The sequence below is a fragment of the Asterias amurensis genome, chromosome 8 (assembly GCF_032118995.1).
Source record: "Asterias amurensis chromosome 8, ASM3211899v1".
Classification (NCBI taxonomy): Eukaryota; Metazoa; Echinodermata; class Asteroidea; order Forcipulatida; family Asteriidae; genus Asterias; species Asterias amurensis.
In genome coordinates, this window is record NC_092655.1 from 16,365,715 (window position 1) to 16,388,612 (window position 22,898).

General features: G+C 37.6%; 1 protein-coding gene across 1 annotated transcript in view; it reads right to left on the minus strand.

Moving 5' to 3' along the window:
* Positions 1-22,310, minus strand: part of LOC139941240 (uncharacterized) — a 63,628-nt gene extending 41,318 nt beyond the window's left edge. Inside the window, exon 1 of the mRNA XM_071937718.1 lies at positions 21,941-22,310. Within this exon, the coding sequence (XP_071793819.1) occupies positions 21,941-22,142 (202 nt within the window). The 5' untranslated portion in view covers positions 22,143-22,310. The remainder of the gene's footprint in view (positions 1-21,940) is intronic.
* Between the last annotated feature and the right edge of the window lie 588 nt (positions 22,311-22,898).

The following is a 22,898-nucleotide window of genomic DNA, read 5'->3' on the forward strand; positions in this document are numbered from 1 at the left end:
TGCCCATTCATCTGATGGCATTTGAGACGCTGACAATCTGTGGCTGGGAGATCTCCTCTGTTGGGAGGCCCTGATCATTCTGCTGGAAGTTCTCCAGGATATCTCTTCGAGAAAACCCTCTTCTTGAAGTTGCTTCAGCAGCCAGTATCTGGTCCTGAGAGCATCCATCACTAATAAAAACAACAGGTTTTCTGTGAGCCCAAACGCTCCACCTGAATCTTTCACAAACTTGTTCTTCTGCTCATGAGCTTGATCATAGGGATCACAAAGAATTAATTGTGAGTTGTCTTGGAAAGGACCAAGTGAAAAACTTCTCAAACTTATCATTGATAAGGCAAGGAGTTCATCTCTGATGCTGACAGCAGGCATCATACGTGAGTAGTTTACATGGTTCAAGGCAAAGAACAGCAGTGTGAGTTCCTGCAAGACAATCAACATACAGAAAGAGGGGAGTATTCTTTCTGTGAGCCCCGATGAAGATGAGAATGAGGTTTTTGTTTCATGATCATGAAAGTAGGGTTTCTCCTCTGCATGTTAATGTTTCGTCAAGCTGTGGCAGACTCTTTACTATGGGGCCCTCACTGAGCATGAAACCCTCACTCATTGAGATGTGCAGAGACAAGAGAGTGATATTGTGGGCTTGCCTATCTAGTTAATGTGAGGGATGCCTTCAGATACAAGTCTACCACACCAGATAATGCTACCTCTTAGAAAAATGTCGTCCGGTCCGGCTAGTAACTTCGAGCAGAGACATCCCCAATATTTTCCAGATTGCCTTTCTGTTAGCAGACCACCTACATTTAGCACACGCTTACTCTCGCAGTGAGAATCTGGTCATTTCTACTGTACAGACTTTGCCAGGGTGAACACAGGTTGGTCAAAGTAATAACTGGATTTGTCATGGACTAAGAAATTTGACAGTTTGTCTCTCAACATCCATTGCATGCTTGATCATAGCAGGAGTGGGGACTTCTCAAAGAATAGGAGAGTTTTTTGGTTTTTTGAATGCTCCACCCATCTGAGCACCCATCGACTGGAAACATAACACTTATACAATCTGGCACCGTCTTTAAAGTTATGGCTGGTACATTATAGGCGTAGCAGCTGTCGGGAAAGAGTGTGCTTTTCCTTTCCAGAAAGGTGGTAAAACTGTGTACACCGTATGTTTTTTATTAGACTTAACAATCCCCTATACTTCGAAAACAATTATAATTCATTGAAAGTGTCTTTTACACTGGTCTTAAGTCTCCATGTTGTGAGATAGTACTGTTTGTTTGCTTAAAAATTGTGTTTTATCTAGATATTCAGATGATTCATGATTGTATGTATTCCTATTATTTTAACTTGCAACCAGAGGTCTTCCCCCCCCCCAAAAAAAAAAAAAAAAAAAAAAAATGGAATAAAGTTTAAAAGGTGATATTTTGTTATGTAGGCGGCCATCTTGATATTTTGTGATTTACATAAAAACAATTACAAATTCCGGAGGGCTCCTCGGCTAATATTGATTAATAGACCCTTAGGAAGCCCTGTGCCAAAAATTGTGCTTTTGTCCGCCGTATAACGGTAACCTTGATATTTTACGCTTAGCCACCTGACTACTATAAGTCTATGTAGTTGCAGAGGTTTCCTTTATTCTGATTCATTACAGCAGGGTGAATATTCATGTACACCTGAAGCTTACCCGCACTAGTCAAAGGCGAATGAATAGACTGTGTGCTCGTGACATACCAAGTAGCACAAACAGTGCAGGACTGTCTCAACTCACAGTTTACTCTGTTTACTCGTAATGTCACGAGCACAAAGTCTATTCATTCGCCTTTGAATAGCGCGATTAGCTTACCGGGGGTTTCGTCATCGCAGAGGCCAATACCGATACATAAATATTCACCCTGCTGTAATGAATCAGTATAAAGGAAACCTGTGCAACGTTCGTCGTGTATGTAAATTGTGGGTGTAGCTACCCAGGGAGAGCTGTTCATTGGCTATGACGTGGTCGACCGGCCGACGTACCTCCAAAACCTATGAACACTAGTAAGTAGCAGCATGTATAACAACTTGTTGAACTTTGGATGTGCCTAGCCAAGTCTGGATTTTCTGTTACATACAATGCGACGGAGTCCAGGGTAAAAGGTCCCGTGCCATTGCAAAAACAAATTAATTAAACAACAATTTTTTTAAGAATTGTTTTAACAATTCTTAAAAAAAAGAGTCATTTCGTGTCAAATCAACCAATATTCTGTAAATGTCACCACTCAGGTTTGGCTAAAATTCACTTTGAATACCAATCAATGAATGACACATGCCAACTCCAGGTCATTTCAGAATAAAGGTTCCTCATAAGGGGCGTGGCAACCCTCTTCAAGTGCGCACGATTCACGCCGTTGAATGTTTCGCAATTGTAATTAGTCTAAGAACACCTTTAAACAAAAAACAAGCTGTAACTGATGGTACCTATGGTAAAACTCCAATTTGGCCTTAACATAACGTATCCCTCCTTTACTGGCTGCTGGAAACAAAAATATTTACACAGTATAAAATTTCATTTCAATTTTCAGACCCCCCTTTTACTTACTTGTGATAATCAGAAAAGCTTGATTTTGCATAAAGGTACATATGGTTGTCCCCAATAATTAATACAAATTCTTTAAAGCCACAAGATTAATTGACAGAAGATCTAACAAAAAACACATTCTATGGTGACATTTAACCTTGGAAACAGTTATCCACCAACTTTAAACTTCACAATCTGGACATACAAAGCCCTTGAATCTTTATCTGTACCGAGCTCATTCAGGAGACTCAGCTCCTGTGGGCCCAGTGACTGGGCGCTAGATTCCTCTTTTCGAAATTTTGACATTATCGGTCATCTAGCCGATAATGTCAAAATCTCGAAAAAAAAAGAATCTAGCGCCTCAGTCACTGGGTCTACATCTCCTGCATGGTTAGGCAACGATGTAATGGCTCTATTTTGATAACATCGGTCTCATCCCATTCACAGCATGGCGACTGTGACGAAACCGATGTTGAGCGAAAGAGAGCAATAACAGCTCAACAGGTGGGCATTAGTCCCTGCTCGGACTACGATACTCTACGGTAACGTAGTAGGGCCAATCATTCGAACTGTTGATTAATTAGGTGTTCGGGCCAACAGCCCGGAACACCTCTTATTTTTGTTCGTTTTTTTTTTTTTATTCATACTTCTTCTTAGGTGTTCGGACTCGAGTCCGAAGACCTCTTGTTTTTGTTCGTTTTTTTTTTTTTTTTTTTTTTTTTAGGTGTTCGGACTCGAGTCCGAAGACCTCTTGGTTTTGTTCGGTTTTTTTTTAGGTGTTCGGACTCGAGTCCGAAGACCTCTTGTTTTTGTTCGGGTTTTTTTTTTTTTTTTTTTTTTTTCTTTTTTTTTTACTTCGCCTTCTTCTCCGTGGTTTTTGTCCGCTAACAAAGACATACTTGCTAAGTTCACATAAACTTCAAACTTCACACATAGTTAGATATTCATTAGTAGATGAAACCGTTTTAGTTTCGTCATGATGACGTCATCAGGTGTCGAATTACAAGGTTTTTAGGTTCAAAAAGTGACCATTTGCTTTTCGCTATATGTCTTCGAATTTTATAGTTTTGATATTCATAATTACGCATCTGATAGATCAAGACTGGGACTACATTTGAAAAGTTAACGTCAAAATCGTATGACCCCTCCTTCCGTTCGTACCGGAAGGTCAAAGTTTGCAATTGTATATTTTTCTTCAAAAATACATCTCCGTCCCTTGCCCTCTAACAAAAGCACACTTCCCAAACCTGTATGAACTTTTAACTTCACACATAGTTATATATTTATCAGGAGAAGAAACCGTTTGAGTTACGTCACGATGACGTCATCAATTCTTGAGTTATGAATTTTCAAAGTTTATTATTTCAAAAAATCATAACTTTTGATCTACATGATGGGTTGTTACAATCGACACATCATCGGAAAGTTCGTTAAAAACTCCGTAAATGCCTCGCAGACATGATCCCATTTTGATCTCGTCTTCTGGTTCAAAATCGAGTTTGAAAATTCATAATTTCATGTATAAAGAACTACGAAATTTCCCCATTGGTTGTGCGTAACACGTGTGTCGTACACGTGTAGTGTAATAGGCATCATTTATTTGGTGGCATGCTGCCTAGTTTATCGTACTCTGTGCCATAGCGTGATATGCATAGAGCTATATAGCTCTATTATTTAGAGCTGTATAGCTCTATTTATGCAGAACGCTGCGAAAACGATTTCCTCTCAATCTTCGGCGTCAAATTGTTCAAATGTTACCCCTCTGATGGCTTAGTGGTCAATGTGGAATTGAAGACGAAGTTTCGCTGAGATGGCCACCTACTTCAGTGATTCATGGGACTTTTAATTATGTGAGAAAACAACAGTACAAAATTACGAACATTGGTCATGTTTTGGTTAAACACCGAGAAGAATAGAGACATTACATCGATCGACCACTCCCCCCAGGTGAAAGGCGTTGTGGGCCCACGGAATTCACGTCAGTATTACAATATCTATTACTTTTTGAACTTAGCATAATCATCAATTGTTTTGATTATTTGTTAAAACAACTATCCAAGTTATTCTGAGTTAAATAGTTTGAAGAAAAAAAATCTCTGGAATAACATAAGCCCTTTTAAACTTTCTCTAGTAGGAAAGGACGTTACGTAAACTAATCTATTTCTACCTCCATGCACAGACATGGATGTTACAATACAAAACATTCAAAGAAAACAGAATGGTTAAAGTATGGGGGCCCAAGCAATTAGGAGTGGTCTTGCTAAAATAAACTGCCGGATTAAAGAAAACTTTAGTACAAACAAATAAATAAAACAATCCAGATTTTCATCTTCTACTCTTCGTCCCTTGTCCTCGAACAAAAGCACACTTCCCAAACTCGTATGAACTTGAAACTTCGCACATAGTTAGATATGCATTAGGAGTGGAATAATGTGTTAGTTAGGTCATGATGACGGCATCCATTCTTGAGTTTTAAAAATTCAAAGTTTATTATTTCAAAAAATCATTATTTTTGATCCACGTGATGGATTCTTATAATCGATACATAATCGGAAAGTCCGTTAAAAACTCCGTAAAGGCCTCGCAGACATGACCCCATTTTTACCTTGTCTTCTGGTTCAAATCAGATTTTTTGTGTATTTTCGTCAAAAATACATTTTTTGTTTTGACTACTACCGTACTGCGTTGATCACACCGGTTCTCGTCCGATCAGTGAAGTTAAGCAACATCGGGCCCGGTCAGTACGTTGATGGGAAACCCGCTAAACCAGTTGTTGATGTTGTTGTTTGTTTGTTTTTGTTTTGTTTGTTTGTTTTTTTACTTCTTTTTTAAAATATTATATCAGCTTCGTTTATAGTCTGTTTTCAAGGCGTTTTCAATAAACATTTCCCTTTTGTTTAGTTAGTCTCTTCTCCAGTCGTCATCATTCATAAGTTCCTATGTCCTCAACCACAAAAGCTATTTTGACAATCTATACATCATATGAAAGGGGTTTACGTACTTCACAAAAATGGATATGTTGGTGACCTTCTCTTGACCTTTTAACCTTTCTAAACCGGAAGTGCATGTAAAATGCTTTGAAAAGGCCTATTTTCATGGGTTTTTCCTTTGATAATTGTCCACCAGGGTGTATTTTTGTACTCCCGGAAGCCGAACACCTTGTTTTTGTTATGACAAAAACTTGAGTCTAGTTTTTTTTTTATTTTTTATTTCGTCTTCTTCTCCGTGGTTTTTGTCCGCTAACAAAGACATACTTGCTAAGCTCACATAAACTTGAAACTTCACACATAGTTAGATATTCATTAGTAAATGAAACCGTTTTAGTTTCGTCATGATGACGTCATCAGGTGTCGAATTACAAGGTTTTTAGGTTCAAAAAGTGACCATTTGCTTTTCGCTATATGTCTTCGAATTTTACAGTTATGATATTCATAATTACGCATCTGATAGATCAAGACTGGGACTACATTTGAAAAGTTAACGTCAAAATCGTATGACCCCTCCTTCCGTTCGTACCGGAAGGTCAAAGTTTGCAATTGTATATTTTTCTTCAAAAATACATCTCCGTCCCTTGCCCTCTAACAAAAGCACACTGTCCAAACCTGTATGAACTTCTCACTTCACACATAGTTATATATTTATCAGGAGAAGAAACCGTTAGAGTTACGTCACGATGACGTCATCAATTCTTGAGTTATGAATTTTCAAAGTTTATTATTTCAAATAATCATAACTTTTGATCTACATGATAGGTTGTTACAATCGACACATCATCGGAAAGTTCGTTAAAAACTCCGTAAATGCCTCGCAGACATGACCCCATTTTTACCTTGTCTTCTGGTTCAAATCAGATTTTTTGTGTATTTTCGTCAAACTCGTGTAAACTCGTATGAACTTGAAACTTCGCACATAGTTAGATATGCATTAGGAGTGGAATAATGTGTTAGTTAGGTCATGATGACGGCATCCATTCTTGAGTTATAAAAATTCAAAGTTTATTATTTCAAAAAATCATTATTTTTGATCCACGTGATGGATTCTTACAATCGATACATAATCGGAAAGGTCGTTAAAAACTCCGTAAAGGCCTCGCAGACATGACCCCATTTTTACCTTGTCTTCTGGTTCAAATCAGATTTTTTGTGTATTTTCGTCAAAAATACATTTTTTGTTTTGACTACTACCGTACTGCGTTGATCACACCGGTTCTTGCCGATCAGTGAAGTTAAGCAATCTCGGGCCCGGTCAGTACTTGGATGGGAAACCCGCTAAACCAGTTGTTGATGTTTTTTTTTTTTTTTTTTTTTTTTTTTACTTCTTTTTAAAAATATTTTATCAGCTTCGTTTATAGTCTGTTTTCAAGGCGTTTTCAATAAACATTTCCCTTTCGTTTAGTTATTCTCTTCTCCAGTCGTCATCATTCGTAAGTTCCTATGTCCTCAACCACAAAAGCTATTTTGACAATCTATACATCATATGAAAGGGGTTTACGTACTTCACAAAAATGGATATGTTGGTGACCTTTTCTTGACCTTTTGACCTTTCTAAACCGGAAGTGCATGTAAAATGCTTTGAAAAGGCCTATTTTCATGGGTTTTCCTTTGATAATTGTCCACCAGGGTGTATTTTTGTACTCCCGGAAGCCGAACACCTTGTTTTTGTTATGACAAAATCTTGAGTCTAGTTTTACTTCGTCTTCTTCTCCGTGGTTTTTGTCCGCTAACAAAGACATACTTGCTAAACTCACATAAACTTGACACTTCACACATAGTTAGATATTCATTAGTAGATGAAACCGTTTTAGTTTCGTCATGATGACGTCATCAGGTGTCGAATTACAAGGTTTTTAGGTTCAAAAAGTGACCATTTGCTTTTCGCTATATGTCTTCGAATTTTATAGTTATGATATTCATAATTACGCATCTGATAGATCAAGACTGGGACTACATTTGAAAAGTTAACGTCAAAATCGTATGACCCCTCCTTTTGTTCGTACCGGAAGGTCAAAGTTTACAATTGTATATTTTTCTTCAAAAATACATCTCCGTCCCTTGCCCTCTAACAAAAGCACACTTCCCAAACCTGTATGAACTTCTAACTTCACACATAGTTATATATTTATCAGGAGAAGAAACCGTTTGAGTTACGTCACAATGACGTCATCAATTCTTGAGTTATGAATTTTCAAAGTTTATTATTTCAAAAAATCATAACTTTTGATCTACATGATGGGTTGTTACAATCGACACATCATCGGAAAGTTCGTTAAAAACTCCGTAAATGCCTCGCAGACATAATCCCATTTTGATCTCGTCTTCTGGTTCAAAATCGAGTTTGAAAATTCATAATTTCATGTATAAAGAACTACGAAATTTCCCCATTGGTTGTGCGTAACACGTGTGTCGTACACGTGTAGTGTATTAGGCATCATTTATTTGGTGGCATGCTGCCAAGTTTATTGTACTCTGTGCCATAGCGTGATATGCATAGAGCTATATAGCTCTATTATGTAGAGCTGTATAGCTCTATTATGTAGAGCTGTATAGCTCTATTTATGCAGAACGCTGCGAAAATGATTTCCTCTCAATCTTCGGCGTCAAATTGTTCAAATGTTACCCTTCTGATGGCTTAGTGGTCAATGTGGAATTGAAGACGAAGTTTCGCTGAGATGGCCACCTACTTCAGTGATTCATGGGACTTTTAATTATGTGAGAAAACATTAGTACAAAATGACGAACATTGGTCATGTTTTGGTTAAACACCGAGAAGAATAGAGACGTTACATCGATCGACAACTCCCCCTGGGTGAAGGGCGTTTTGGGCCCACGGAATTCACGTCAGTATTACAATATATATTACTTCTTGAACTTAGCATAATCATCAATTGTTTTGATTATTTGTTAAAACAACTATCAAAGTTATTCTGAGTTAAATATTTTGAAGAAAAAAAATCTCTTGAATAACATATAAGCCCTTTTAAACTTTCTCTAGTAGGAAAGGACGTTACGTAAACTAATCTATTTCTACCTCCATGCACAGACATGGATGTTACAATACAAAACATTCAAAGAAAACAGAATGGTTAAAGGAACACGTTGCCTTGGATCGGACGAGTTGGTCAAAACAAAAGCGTTTGTAACCGTTTTTTATAAAATGCATATGGTTGGAAAGATGTTTTAAAAGTAGAATACAATGATCCACACAAGTTTGCCTCGAAATTGCGTGGTTTTCCTTCTACTGTGCGAACTAACATGGTCGGCCATGCCGGGAGTCAAAATTTTGACCCCCATAAATGGCCGACGTGTTAGTCGACAAGGTAAAAGGAAAACCACGCAATTTCGAGGCATGTTTGTGTGGATCATTGTATTCTACTTTTACAACATCTTTCTACCCATATGCATTTTATAAAAAACGGTTACAAACGCTTTTCAAAGACCAACTCGACCGATCCAAGGCAACGTGTTCCTTTAAAGTATAAGGCCCAAGCAATTAGGAGTGGTCTTGCTAAAATAAACTGCCGGATTAAAGAAAACTTTAGTACAAACAAATAAATAAAACAATCCAGATTTTCATCTTCTTCTTCTCTTCGTCCCTTGTCCTCGAACAAAAGCACACTTCCCAAACTCGTATGAACTTGAAACTTCGCACATAGTTAGATATGCATTAGGAGTGGAATAATGTGTTAGTTAGGTCATGATGACGGCATCCATTCTTGAGTTATAAAAATTCAAAGTTTATTATTTCAAAAAATCATTATTTTTGATCCACGTGATGGATTCTTACAATCGATTCATAATCGGAAAGATCGTTAAAAAGTCCGTAAAGGCCTCGCAGACATGACCCCATTTTTACCTTGTCTTCTGGTTCAAATCAGATTTTTTGTGTATTTTCGTCAAAAATAATTTTTTGTTATGACTGCTACCGTACTGCGTTGATCACACCGGTTCTCGTCCGATCAGTGAAGTTAAGCAACCTCGGGCCCGGTCAGTACTTGGATGGGAAACCCGCTAAACCAGTTGTTGATGTTTTTTTTTTTTTTTTTTTTTACTTCTTTTTAAAAATATTATATCAGCTTCGTTTATAGTCTGTTTTCAAGGCGTTTTCAATAAACATTTCCCTTTCGTTTACTTATTCTCTTCTCCAGTCGTCATCATTCATAAGTTCCTATGTCCTCAACCGCAAAAGCTATTTTGACAATCTATACATCATATGAAAGGGGTTTACGTACTTCACAAAAATGGATATGTTGGTGACCTTCTCTTGACCTTATGACCTTTCTAAACCGGAAGTGCATGTAAAATGCTTTGAAAAGGCCTATTTTCATGGGTTTTTCCTTTGATAATTGTCCACCAGGGTGTATTTTTGTACTCCCGGAAGCCGAACACCTTGTTTTTGTTATGACAAAAACTTGAGTCTAGTGTATTTTTAAGTTTGTTCGGCCAACTCAAAAATACCTTGTCCGCTAACAAAAGCACCTTTTCCAAACCCGTATGAACTTGAAACTTCACTCATAGATAGGTATTTATTAGGAGAGGAAACCGTTTAAGTAACGTCATGATGACGTCAACCGTTCTTGAATGATGGTCATTCAAAGTTTTTTATTAATATAAAATCATAACTTCTGATCTACACAGGGGATTCTTACAATCAATACATCATCGGAATCATCATTCAAAACTCCGTAAACGCCTCGCAGACATAATCCCATTTTGACCTTGTCTTACGGTTCAAAAGTAAGCATTTGTATATTTGGCTTAAGTGTTTATGCCCAACGCAGCATACCCCTAGCTTGTTCATACTTGTTTACACATTAAACACCAGTGCCATGTGCGTGCACATGGCGTGATTTTCCATTGATAAGTTTTGACTGGCAAAAGGTCACATACGGAGCTCCAGGAGTGCCATCCAACATATTGAGTTACCGACATACGTTATCTCATCAAGACGACTTATTTCGTGGAACCAGTTACTAACCGACATATTATTTTGCTAAGTCGACTTACTCAAAACTATCAGTTGACTTAATAACATAATTTATCTCATCAAGTTGACTTAGATGCTCCATGCTTAGATAAAATGTTAAGTCCACTTACTGACATAATTTATCTCACCAAGTCGACTTACAGTTTACTTATACACAGCCTACACACGTTGCAAATTGAGATTGCGAGTTAGGGCCCGCGTGATCGCTAATAATGTGGGGCGTTTTTTGTGCCTGGGATGCAGAAGAATAACCACAATCTAAGACTTGAATCAAGTCTACACCTCGTCCAACTCCGATTGTATTAGTCAATTCAGGCATCCTCTTCAATTTTATTTTATGTAACAAGCAAAATTATTAATTTACTGATTTTATTTAAAAAGGGAAAGTAGGCTGTTAGCAAACTGCGTCCAACTAACATTACATGGTGTACATGTAATTGCAAAAAAGTGTTACTGGCCTCACGTTTTGACCCTACTAAATAGCTACGTGAGAAGAATGAGACAATAAATCATGAGTTCAGTTCAAAAGGATAAAAGTTTGTTTTCGTCATATTAATCATCAAACTATAAGCCTTTACCCAATTAAAATCTTCACAACAAAATGTATGTATGGAAGGTACCAGACAGCACGTAGAGCCGAGTCGAAAAGTGACAATACCAAAGTGCAACCATCAGCTGTGAAGTTACATTATATATGATGGTTGTCAAAAGGATAAAAAGGTTGTTGTCGCCACAACCAACCCCCTTATATTTCAACGAACCATGTGAATATATTCAAACAAACACAACCTTCTAAAGAATATCCATGCATAGATTTGTCAGGTGCATAAAATTATGTCCCAGCCAGCACTGTGATTTATGTGTGTTTTACTAGTTTCCTCACTCCCCAACCAAAGTGACTACAATACATCTCTATTGAATAACAATGGTATATTTCGTCATGGTTTTTATTTTCAGCTTTTCCATAGATCCTGTTTTTTATGACTCCAAAAATGGCCGACCGTGTTAGTTCGCAAAGTAAAAGGTAAACCACGCAATTTCGAGGCAAATTTGTGTGGATCATTTTACAACATCTTTCCAACCATTATGTATTTTATAACAAACGGTTACAAACGCTTTTTATAGACCAACTCGTCCGATCCAAGACAACGTGTTCCTTTAACGCATGTAATGTTATTTACATAAAATAAGAAAATACTGGAACCCACGATCGGGCTAAGCATACTAATTATGTATCGTTTGGAACCTCCTTAACATCTCCTGCCCTAGTGGTGCCCGATCCAAGGCGTCAAACATGACTTAAAGCCATTGGACCATTTCGGTAAACAGTATTGCCCAAGGCCCACACTTCGTGTATCAAAACTTCTATATCAAATAACAAACCTGTGAAAATTTAGCCTGGAGAAAATAACGGGAAAACCCACCCTCGTATTCGCGCGTTTCGCCGTGTCATGACATGTGTTTAAAATAAATCCGTAATTCTTTTGACCCAGAGTGGCTCGGTCCAAGTTGTCAAACATAATGATAATGAAGTAAATTTAATCACAAACAATGGAACCCCCATGAGCGGGCTAAGCACGGACTAATCATACTAATACTCTGGTAGCACCATGTAATGCTTTACAAGGTGCTGTGGCGCAATTTTGCTGCCGATCGGACCGGGAACACCGGGGCGAAATCCTTCTCTTTTCGATAAGTACACTGGGTTTCTTTTATATGCGTTACATAACACATGGGACCAACGGCTTTACGTCCCATCCGAAGGACGAAGCAATGGTTAAGTGACATCATAATTTTGTAAAGTTAAGAAAACTCCAAAACATCTTTTGACCCAGAGGTGCTCGGTCCAAGTTGTCAAACATAATGATAATGAAGTAAATTTAACCACAAACAATGGAACCCCCATGAGCGGGCTAAGCACGGGCTAATCATACTAATATTTTGTAACCGTTGGAACCTACTTTATATCTTTGCCTGGTCAAACATCATTTAAAGGGGCATTACAGTATTACATTTAGTTTTAGCCCGCAAACGTGAAGTTAAAAAGCAACATACAGACTAGGAAATAGAGTGCTCTCATAGTGGTGCACAAGGTTTGATACACACACATCTCAACGCGTGTTCAGGCTGTTAAGTCAACTTCTTAGTTTCTGTAAGTCGACTTGGTGAGATAGTTGTAAAGAGTTGCGTTAAATAATAAGTTTACACTTGGCGCCTCATAAGGGAACGTGTTCCTTTAATTGTTAGTTGTTCGAGCAACAACCCTTTTGATGCTAAATTACCATAATACACATCGCGAAAAAAAATCTTTGCATTTTTAACAACACTTATTTCATTGACTCAATCGCTGACCTTGACGATATCCGAACACCTTGTGTTTGTTTCTACAAACACTAAATTCTAGTTTGTTTTTTTACTTCTTTTTTAAAATATTATATCAGCTTCGTTTATAGTCTGTTTGCAAGGCGTTTTCAATAAACATTTCCCTTTCGTTTAGTTAGTCTCTTCTCCAGTCGTCATCATTCATAAGTTCCTATGTCCTCAACCACAAAAGCTATTTTGACAATCTATACATCATATGAAAGGGGTTTACGTACTTCACAAAAATGGATATGTTGGTGACCTTCTCTTGACCTTTTGACCTTTCTAAACCGGAAGTGCATGTAAAATGCTTTGAAAAGACCTATTTTCATGGGTTTTTCCTTAGATAATTGTCCATCAGGGTGTATTTTTGTACTCCCGGAAGCCGAACACCTTGTTTTTGTTATGACAAAAACTTGAGTCTAGTTAGGTGTTCGGACTCGAGTCCGAAGACCTCTTGTTTTTGTTCGGTTTTTTTTTTTTTTTTTTTTTTTTTACTTCGTCTTCTTCTCCGTGGTTTTTGTCCGCTAACAAAGACATACTTGCTAAGCTCACATAAACTTGAAACTTCACACATAGTTAGATATTCATTAGTAGATGAAACCGTTTTAGTTTCGTCATGATGACGTCATCAGGTGTCGAATTACAAGGTTTTTAGGTTCAAAAAGTGACCATTTGCTTTTCGCTATATGTCTTCGAATTTTACAGTTATGATATTCATAATTACGCATCTGATAGATCAAGACTGGGACTACATTTGAAAAGTTAACGTCAAAATCGTATGACCCCTCCTTCCGTTCGTACCGGAAGGTCAAAGTTTGCAATTGTATATTTTTCTTCAAAAATACATCTCCGTCCCTTGCCCTCTAACAAAAGCACACTTCCCAAACCTGTATGAACTTCTTACTTCACACATAGTTATATATTTATCAGGAGAAGAAACCGTTTGAGTTACGTCACGATGACGTCATCAATTCTTGAGTTATGAATTTTCAAAGTTTATTATTTCAAAAAATCATAACTTTTGATCTACATGATGGGTTGTTACAATCGACACATCATCGGAAAGTTCGTTAAAAACTCCGTAAATGCCTCGCAGACATGATCCCATTTTGATCTCGTCTTCTGGTTCAAAATCGAGTTTGAAAATTCATAATTTCATGTATAAAGAACTACAAATTTCCCCATTGGTTGTGCGTAACACGTGTGTCGTACACGTGTAGTGTATTAGGCATCATTTATTTGGTGGCATGCTGCCAAGTTTATTGTACTCTGTGCCATAGCGTGATATGCATAGAGCTATATAGCTCTATTATTTAGAGCTGTATAGCTCTATTTATGCAGAACGCTGCGAACATGATTTCCTCTCAATCTTCGGCGTCAAATTGTTCAAATGTTACCCTTCTGATGGCTTAGTGGTCAATGTGGAATTGAAGACGAAGTTTCGCTGAGATGGCCACCTACTTTAGTGATTCATGGGACTTTTAATTATGTGAGAAAACAACAGTACAAAATGACGACCACTGGCCATGTTTTGGTTAAACACCGAGAAGAATAGAGACGTTACATCGATTGACCACTCCCCCCGGGCGAAGGGCTTTTTGGGCCCACGGAATTCACGTCAGTATTACAATATCTATTACTTCTTGAACTGTTTTGATTATTTGTTATTCAATTGTTTTGATTATTTGTTAAAACAACTATCCAAGTTATTCTGAGTTAAATATTTTGAAGAAGAAAAATCTCTGGAATAACAAAAGCCTTTTTAAACTTTCTCTAGTAGGAAAGGACGTTACGTAAACTAATCTATTTCTACCTCCATGCACAGACATGGATGTTACAATACAAAACATTCAAAGAAAACAGAATGGTTAAAGTATAAGGCCCAAGCAATTAGGAGTGGTCTTGCTAAAATAAACTGCCGGATTAAACAAAACTTTAGTACAAATAAATAAATAAAACAATCCAGATTTTCATTAAGGTGTTCGGACTCAAGTCCGAAGACCTGTTGTTTTTGTTCGTTTTTATTTATTTTTTTTTTTTTTTAGGTGTTCGGCCAACAGCCGAACAACTATTGTTATTGTTATGTTTTTTAGGTGTTCGACCAACAGCCGAACAACTATTGTTATTGTTCCGTTTTGGGGTTTTTTCCCTCGTGTTCTTCTTTCCCTGCGAACCTTCTCCAGCAATTTTAAACAAAAGTAAAGCTTGTACAAACTTAAACTTACTATGTACATAGACAATAGTGAGTAGATGAAACCGCCACTTTTTGGGAATGATGACGTCATTGATGACGTCATGGCAAGGTTTTTAAAGTTGAAAAACGACATTTGCTTTTCGCTGTATCTCAACGAATATAAGAGCTATGATGTTCATACTTGGGTATCGGATAGATAAAGACTTGGACAACATTTGAAAAGTAGCGCAAAAAAACGTATGACCTTAACTTCCGGTCGTTACCCTGGGTCAAACTTCGCCTTCGTGTATTTTACATAAAAAAACAACTTTTGAGCTTTTAAACAAAAGTAAAGCTTGTACAAACTTAAAACTTACTATGTACATAGACAATAGTGAGAAGATGAAACCGCCATTTTTTTGGAATGATGACGTCATTGATTAGGTCATGACAAGGTTTTTAATGTTGAAAAACGATATTTGCTTTTCGCTGTATCTCAACGAATAAGTTCGACTTCGTGTTTTTTTTCATAAAAAAAACAACTTTTGAGCTGATCTACGGCATAACTCAAGATTGAGATCGATTTGAACCTTGAAACTCAACAGATAGTTGAACCTTAGTGTTTTTAAGACAACACAGGCCTAATTACGTCATCAGGTATTAAATTACAATAAAACAATGTTAAAATGTGTACAAATCATGTGGCGAGAACGTTTTGGGGGGAATCCCAACAGAGCTCTCGTTTGTCCAACAAAATAGGGCGCTGTTGATTATCAAATCTGTGTACAGCATCCCGTGCGGAGGTAGCTAAATTTTAAATGGGTTTCCATAAATTGCAAATTAAAACCTAAAGCCAATCTTACACATAAATATTGCATTTGTGAAGAAAAAAAGGAGTCGTTAAAAACTGTGACACAAGTTTAACTATAAAAATTAACGACACGTTGTAGAAAAAGTCATCTTTATGGTTCAATGTTTTTGAACTACGTCATCACGTAACGCCCAACCGAACACCGTATTTTTGTAATTAACAAAAATTTTATCTCTAGTGTATTTTTAAGTTTGTTCGGCCAATTCAAAAATACCTTGTCCGCTAACAAAAGCACCTTTTCCAAACTCGTATGAACTTGAAACTTCACACAAAGTTAGATATTCATAAGGAGAGGAAACCGTTTAAGTTACGTCATGATGACGTCAACCATTCTTGAATGATGGTCATTCAAAGTTGTTTATTAATATAAAATCATTACTTCTGATCTACACAGGGGATTCTTATAATCAATACATCATCGGAATCATCATTCGAAACTCCGTAAACGCCTCGCAGACATAATCCCATTTTGACCTTGTCTTACGGTTCAAAAGTAAGCATTTGTATATTTTCTTGGCCTAAGAGTTTATGCCTAACGCAGCATACCCCTCGTGTCTATAGCTTGTTCAAACTTGTTTACACATTATACGCCAGTGCCATGTGCGTGCACATGGCGTGATTTTCCATTGACTGGCAAAAGGTACGGAGCTCCAGGAGTGCCATCCGACATATCGAGTTACCGACATACGCTATCTCATCAAGACGACTTATTTCGTGGAATCAGTTACTTGCCGACATATTACTTTGCTAAGTCGACTTATTCAAAACAATCAGTTGACTTAACAACATAATTTATCACACCAAGTCGACTTAGATAAAATGGTAAATCGACTTACTGACATAATTTATCCCACCAAGTCGACTTACAGTAACTAATTAAGAAGTTTGCTTATACACAGCCTGCACACGTTGCAACGTGTGCGTATTGAGATTGCGCGTTAGGGCCCGTGTGATCGCTAATAATGTGGGGGCGTTTTCGTGCCTGGGATGAAGAAGAATAACCACAATCTAAGACTTGAATCAAGTCTACACCTCATCCAACTCCGATTGTATTAGTCAATTCAGGCATCCTCTTCAATTTTATTTTATGTAACAAGCAAAACTATTAATTTACTGATTTTATTAAAAAAGGGTTAATGGCTGCTAGCAAACTGCTTCTAATTAACATTACATGGTGTACATGTACTAGCAAAATAGTGTTTCTGTCCTCACGTTTTCACCCTACTAAACGGCTACGTGAGAAAAATGAGACAATAAATCATGAATTCAGTTCAAAAGAATAACACTTTGTTTTCGTCATATTATTCATCAAACTATAAGCCTTTATACTTTAAAATCTTCTGGTGTATTTAAACTAGCTGATGTCTCAGCCATGGGATTTTCGTGTGTTTAGTGCTAGATTCCTCGCTCCCCAACCAAAGTGACTACAAAACGTCTCTAATGGATAACAATGGTATATTTCGACATGGGTTTTTTCCAGCAAGAGTTGTGGGGCCCAATTTCTCTAGTATTTATTTTCCCTGCTTTGTTTATCTGTTATATATGGTTAAGTTTTATTTTACGCTAACTGTTTTTGCGTTTGTTCTTCCTGTAATTTTGAATTGTTTTGCCGCTACATAAGATTACACCCACTAAATAGAATTGTTTACATTGCTTTATTCGTTAGAAAAAAAGGGGGGGTCCGTACTCGTTAAGGTTTGCTTTTTATGGGCCCCTCCATCCCCTACATGTGTTTTGCATTGATTTTTGGTTTTTATGTGTTCGGGTAACAGCCTGAACAACTCTTTGTTATTGTTCGTTTTTTTTTCTTTTTGGGGGTTTTTCTTCTTCCTCTCGCTGTCGATTGTCCGCAAGAAAAAGCATAGATGCGAAGCTTGCATTATTAAGTTGATTGAAACTTTGCACACCTGTAGACAATAACCAGTAGATGATGCAAACGTTGTTACGTCACGATGACGTCATCAGTTGACGAGCTACACTAACTCAAAGTTTATTATTTCAAAAAATCATAACTTTTGATCTACATGAGTGATTCTTACAATCAATACAACATCGGAAAGGTCAACAAAAACTCCGTAAACGCCTCGCAGACATGACCCCTTTTTGATCTTGTCTTCTGGTTCAAAATCGAGGTTGAAAATTCTAACATTCATGAGGGATTTTTACAATCAATACATCATCGGAAAGGGCATTAAAAACTCTGTAAACGCCTCACAGACATGACCCCATTTTGATCTTGTCTTCTGGCTCAAAAGAGAGGTTGAAAATTTCAAAAATCACGTCTAAAGAACAACGTACATCCCCCGTTGGTATGTGCATAAACATTACACTTAGGCATACACACAACGTGCAATGTATTAGCTGTGCGGGAGAGTCACGCTCCAGTGATCATCCATTAAGCGCGAAAAAGCTTCCAAAAAAACGTCGTCGTCAAAAACCCCTAAAGGCATCTAATACTACATTTCAACCCTACTTAATAGTTAAAGGCGTTAGCAGTTCATATTTAGTGACAATGTTCGCAAAATCATGACACAAGAATTATTTCACCGTATCATAATCTCCTCTGTTGATACAAATACATGTAAACCCTCGTATGATGCATCAGGCCCGATGATCTAGTGGTCATCAGTTGCGCACACATCTCTGATACCTGCGAGTTCGAGTCTCCGTGTGAAATCAAAATATTTTTTTATCCCCCAAAACTAAAAAATATTTATTTTTGTAATACATGTATTTAAGTTAGATTCTTATCTTTATATCGACAGTGTTGCCTTTTCTTTTTCTCAATTGTTAGCCAAACATAACCTGAGTGCATGCATGACACGATGATGTGAAATCAAGTCGTACTAGATCAAACGTCAAACCACCGACCCTCCCCCCCCCCAATAAAAAAAAATCGTAATTAATTAACCACGTGACCCATATTTGCATATTTAATTGTACAAGGGGACAAAGTTGTTGGAACTTCCTGTTGATGCTGACATCATGAGAACATCAGCATAAGTATTGGAATTGTACCTATTGGAACTGTACCTATTGAACCACTTGGAGTGTTCAAGGAGTCCAACACGTCAGTTTAGAGTCCAGCTCTGATTGTAAAAACCAATTGAGGCATCATCTTCAATTTAATTTTATGCAACAAGCAAACTTATAAATTTTCTGATTTTATTTCAAAGGGTAACATAAATGGCTGTTAGCAAACGGTTCCCAACAAAACTACATGGTGTACGTGCACAATACTCTTACTGGCCTCGAGCATTTACCTCTTGATAATAAATCAAGCGTTCATAAGTTTGTTATTGCCAGATTATTCAGCGAACCATGAACCATACACAGCTACTATTCACAAGAAAATCTATGCGTGGAGGGTAACAGACAGCGCACAATGGAACGGGAGTTTAACAATGACAATACCAAAAGTGCAATCGTCAGCCCTTGAAGTTTATTATACATGGAGCTGATGGTGATCAAAAGGATAAAAGTCTGTTGTCGATACACAACCGCCCACTTATATTCACCGGACCATGAATCACGAACCATATGCACAAAATAAAATATTCAAAAGAATATCCATATAATAGATTTATCTGGTGTATTTAAACTAGCTGATGTCCCAGCCATGGGATTTTCGTGTGTTGAGTGCTAGATTCCTCGCTCCCCAACCAAAGTGACTACAAAACGTCTCTAATGGATAACAATGGTATATTTCGACATGGTTTTTTTTCCAGCAAGAATTGTGGGGCCCAATTTCTCTAGTATTTATTTTGCCAAAAGAGGTTGAAAATTTCAAAATTCACGTCTAAAGAACAACGTACATCCCCCGTTGGTATGCGCATAAACATTACACTTAGGCATACACACAACGTGCAATGTATTAGCTGTGCGGGAGAGTCACGCTCCAGTGATCATCCATAGAGCGCGAAAAAGCTTCCAAAAAACCGTCGTCGTCAAAAACCCCTAAAGGCATCTAATACTACATTTCAACCCTACTTAATAGTTAAAGGCGTTTGCAGTTCATATTTAGTGACAATGTTCGCAAAATCATGGTACGAGAATTATCTCGCCGGATCATAATCCCCTCTGTTGATACAAATACATGTAAACCCTCGCATAATGACTTGTGCCTCATGGCCTTGTGGTCATTATCAGTCGCGCTTACATCTTGAGTCTTCGTTCAAGGCGGTTAACCTTTTGACCTTGTCTTTTGGTTCAAACCAATTTTATTGTATATTTTTTTTTTTTTCTCCTATAAATAGCTTCGTTTTTATTCTATTTTCGAGGCGTTTTCAACCAACACTTCTTTTCCGGTTAGTTAGTCTCTTCTTCAGTCGTCATTATGCATAAGGCTCCAACCACATAAGCTATTTTGACAATCTATACATCATATGAAAGGGCTTTAAGTACGTACGTAGTCTGTTTTCAAGGCGTTTTCAACAAACATTTCCCTTCCGGTTAGTTAGTCTCCTCTCCAGTCGTCATTATGCATAAGCTCCTATATCCTCAACCACACAAGCTATTTTGACAATCTATACATCCTATGAAAGGGCTTTACGTACGTAGTCTGTTTTCAAGGCGTTTTCAACAAACATTTCCCTCGTGGTTAGTTAGTCTCTTCTCCAGTCGCCATTATTCATCAGTTCACGTTTTCTCAAACACAAAAGCTATTTTGACAATCTATACATCATATGAAAGGGCCTCACGTATTCCACAAAAATGGGTATGTTGGTGACCTTCTCTTGACTTTTTGACCTTTCTAAACTGGAAGAGCCTGTAAAATGCTTTGAAAAGGCAGTATTTAAAGGCTTTTAGGTTGAAATGTACACTTTTTGATGCTTTTCCATAAAATTATTACACATCGAGAAAACTGTTTGGTTTTGATTTCTTTGTAATTTGACGAGCTATTAACAATACTTGTTTCATTTATTCAAACACTGACCCAACAATAGCCGAACACCTAGTGTTTGTTTTTACAAACACTATATCTAGTTCTTCTTCTTCTTCTTCTTCTTCTTCTTCTTCTTCTCTACGTCCCTTGTCCCCTAACAAAAACATATTTTCAAAATTCGTATGAACTTGAAACTTCACACATAGTTAGATGTTCATTAGGAGAAGAAAAATGTGTAGTTACGTCATGATGACGTCATCCATTCTTGAGTTATGAAAATTCAAAGTTTATTTCAAAAAATCATAACTTTTGATCTACATGACGAAATCTTACAATCGAAACATCATCGGAATTGTCATTGAAAACTCCGTAAACGCCCCACAGACATAACCCCATTTTGATGTTGTCTTCCGGCTCAAAAGAGAGGTTACAAAAAAATTCACGTCTAAAGAACAACGTAAATCCCCATTGGCATGTGCATAAACATTGCACGTAGGCATACACACAACGTGTAGTGTATTAGCGGTTCAGCAGTCACGCTCCAGTGATCATCCATAGAGCGCGAAAAAGCTTCATGAAGGATAGTCTTCGTTCAAGGCGGTTAAAACATACATGCCCCTTACAGTCTTTTCTACAGTCGTCAATATTTCCTAAGTTCATATTTCCTAAACTACATAAGCTGTTTTGACAATCTATAAATCATATGAAAGGGCTTTACGTACTTTACAGAAATGGATATGTTTGTGAACTTTCGTTGACCTTTTGACCTGTTTAAACCGGAAGTGACTGTGAAATGATTTGAAAGGGCGTTGTTTGTTGCCTTTTAGGTTGAAATATACATCCTTTGATGCTTTACCACCACAGCATACATGTCTGGCAGAGGTCTGGTTTAAAACAAATATTACCGATGACGTCACCAAACATACACTTTTACAAGATGACGTAATCATGTTGTTTTGACAGTTTTTGCAATTTGAATCATTTATTACAAATCTTGAGAACAAAGCAAGGTGTAATAATTGTTTTTTAATCCAGGCTTTTACTCCCGGAAACCGAACACCTTGAGTTTGTTCACAAACTCTCAATCTCTAGTTAGAAATAAAGTTCACTTACCAGACTTTTCAACAAAAGCAACTTTATACCAAGAGCCATCGGCATCTACCCCCATTAAACGTACGCTGTCTACGTCGCAGTTGCCTCCCTCGTTGGACTGGAAATAAGTGCACAACTTATCCTCCACTTGTGTGTATGCAATGGGCGCAGGTAGAGAAAGCTTCACACGAATTGCATAACATTCACGTCGCTTTGGATCCATCGTACGATATTTCGCCGACGATCTCTTTCTCCAAACAGGCTACAACGTTAGTGTCATGCACTGCCAAGGTAACTAATGTGGACGAACGCAAGAGAACATCATAAATCAGTTGAAGTTTGCTTGCTTTCCCACGGCTTAATAACTCTCTACAGCAACTATTTCCTTCGTTGTTCCATTACATGTCGTAGTGTCATACTCGCACGCACACACAATTATGGAGAGACAGTTTGCGTGCGAGGGGGGAATCCCCGTTTTGCTGATTGAATCATTGATTGGTTGAACTCGTCACGTGACTCCGTATAATAGGGTCAGCGTGTCAAATCAACAGTTGCCGCGACGGCGGTAATAAAAGAACAATATGTGCGTTGTGATAGGCTTAAGCTTACCTGTCGAAGGTAGTTTGCATGATGTGATCAATTGTGTTTATAGTTTATTCAAAAAGACTGTGTAAGTTTAATCCAATTCCAACTAGAACTGACTCCGCGGTAGTGCAGTAGTAATAATGATCCATAAGCTAAAGTAAAGTAGTCCCAGCCGACTTTTCATACCTTCCGCCCAGGTTAAGAAGCAGGACAGTTCTTTTCAGAACGGAAAAGTCTCCCGAACAATCCGATAAACCTTCTCCGCGGTAGTAAAATATGTAGCAATACAGTTCTCTATAAAGAACAAACTCTACCTGGCAATGGACCCTTCCCATGAAATATGCTAATTACCGTCACGCATGCGTACAGACCCTGTTGGTTGGCAAACGCCATA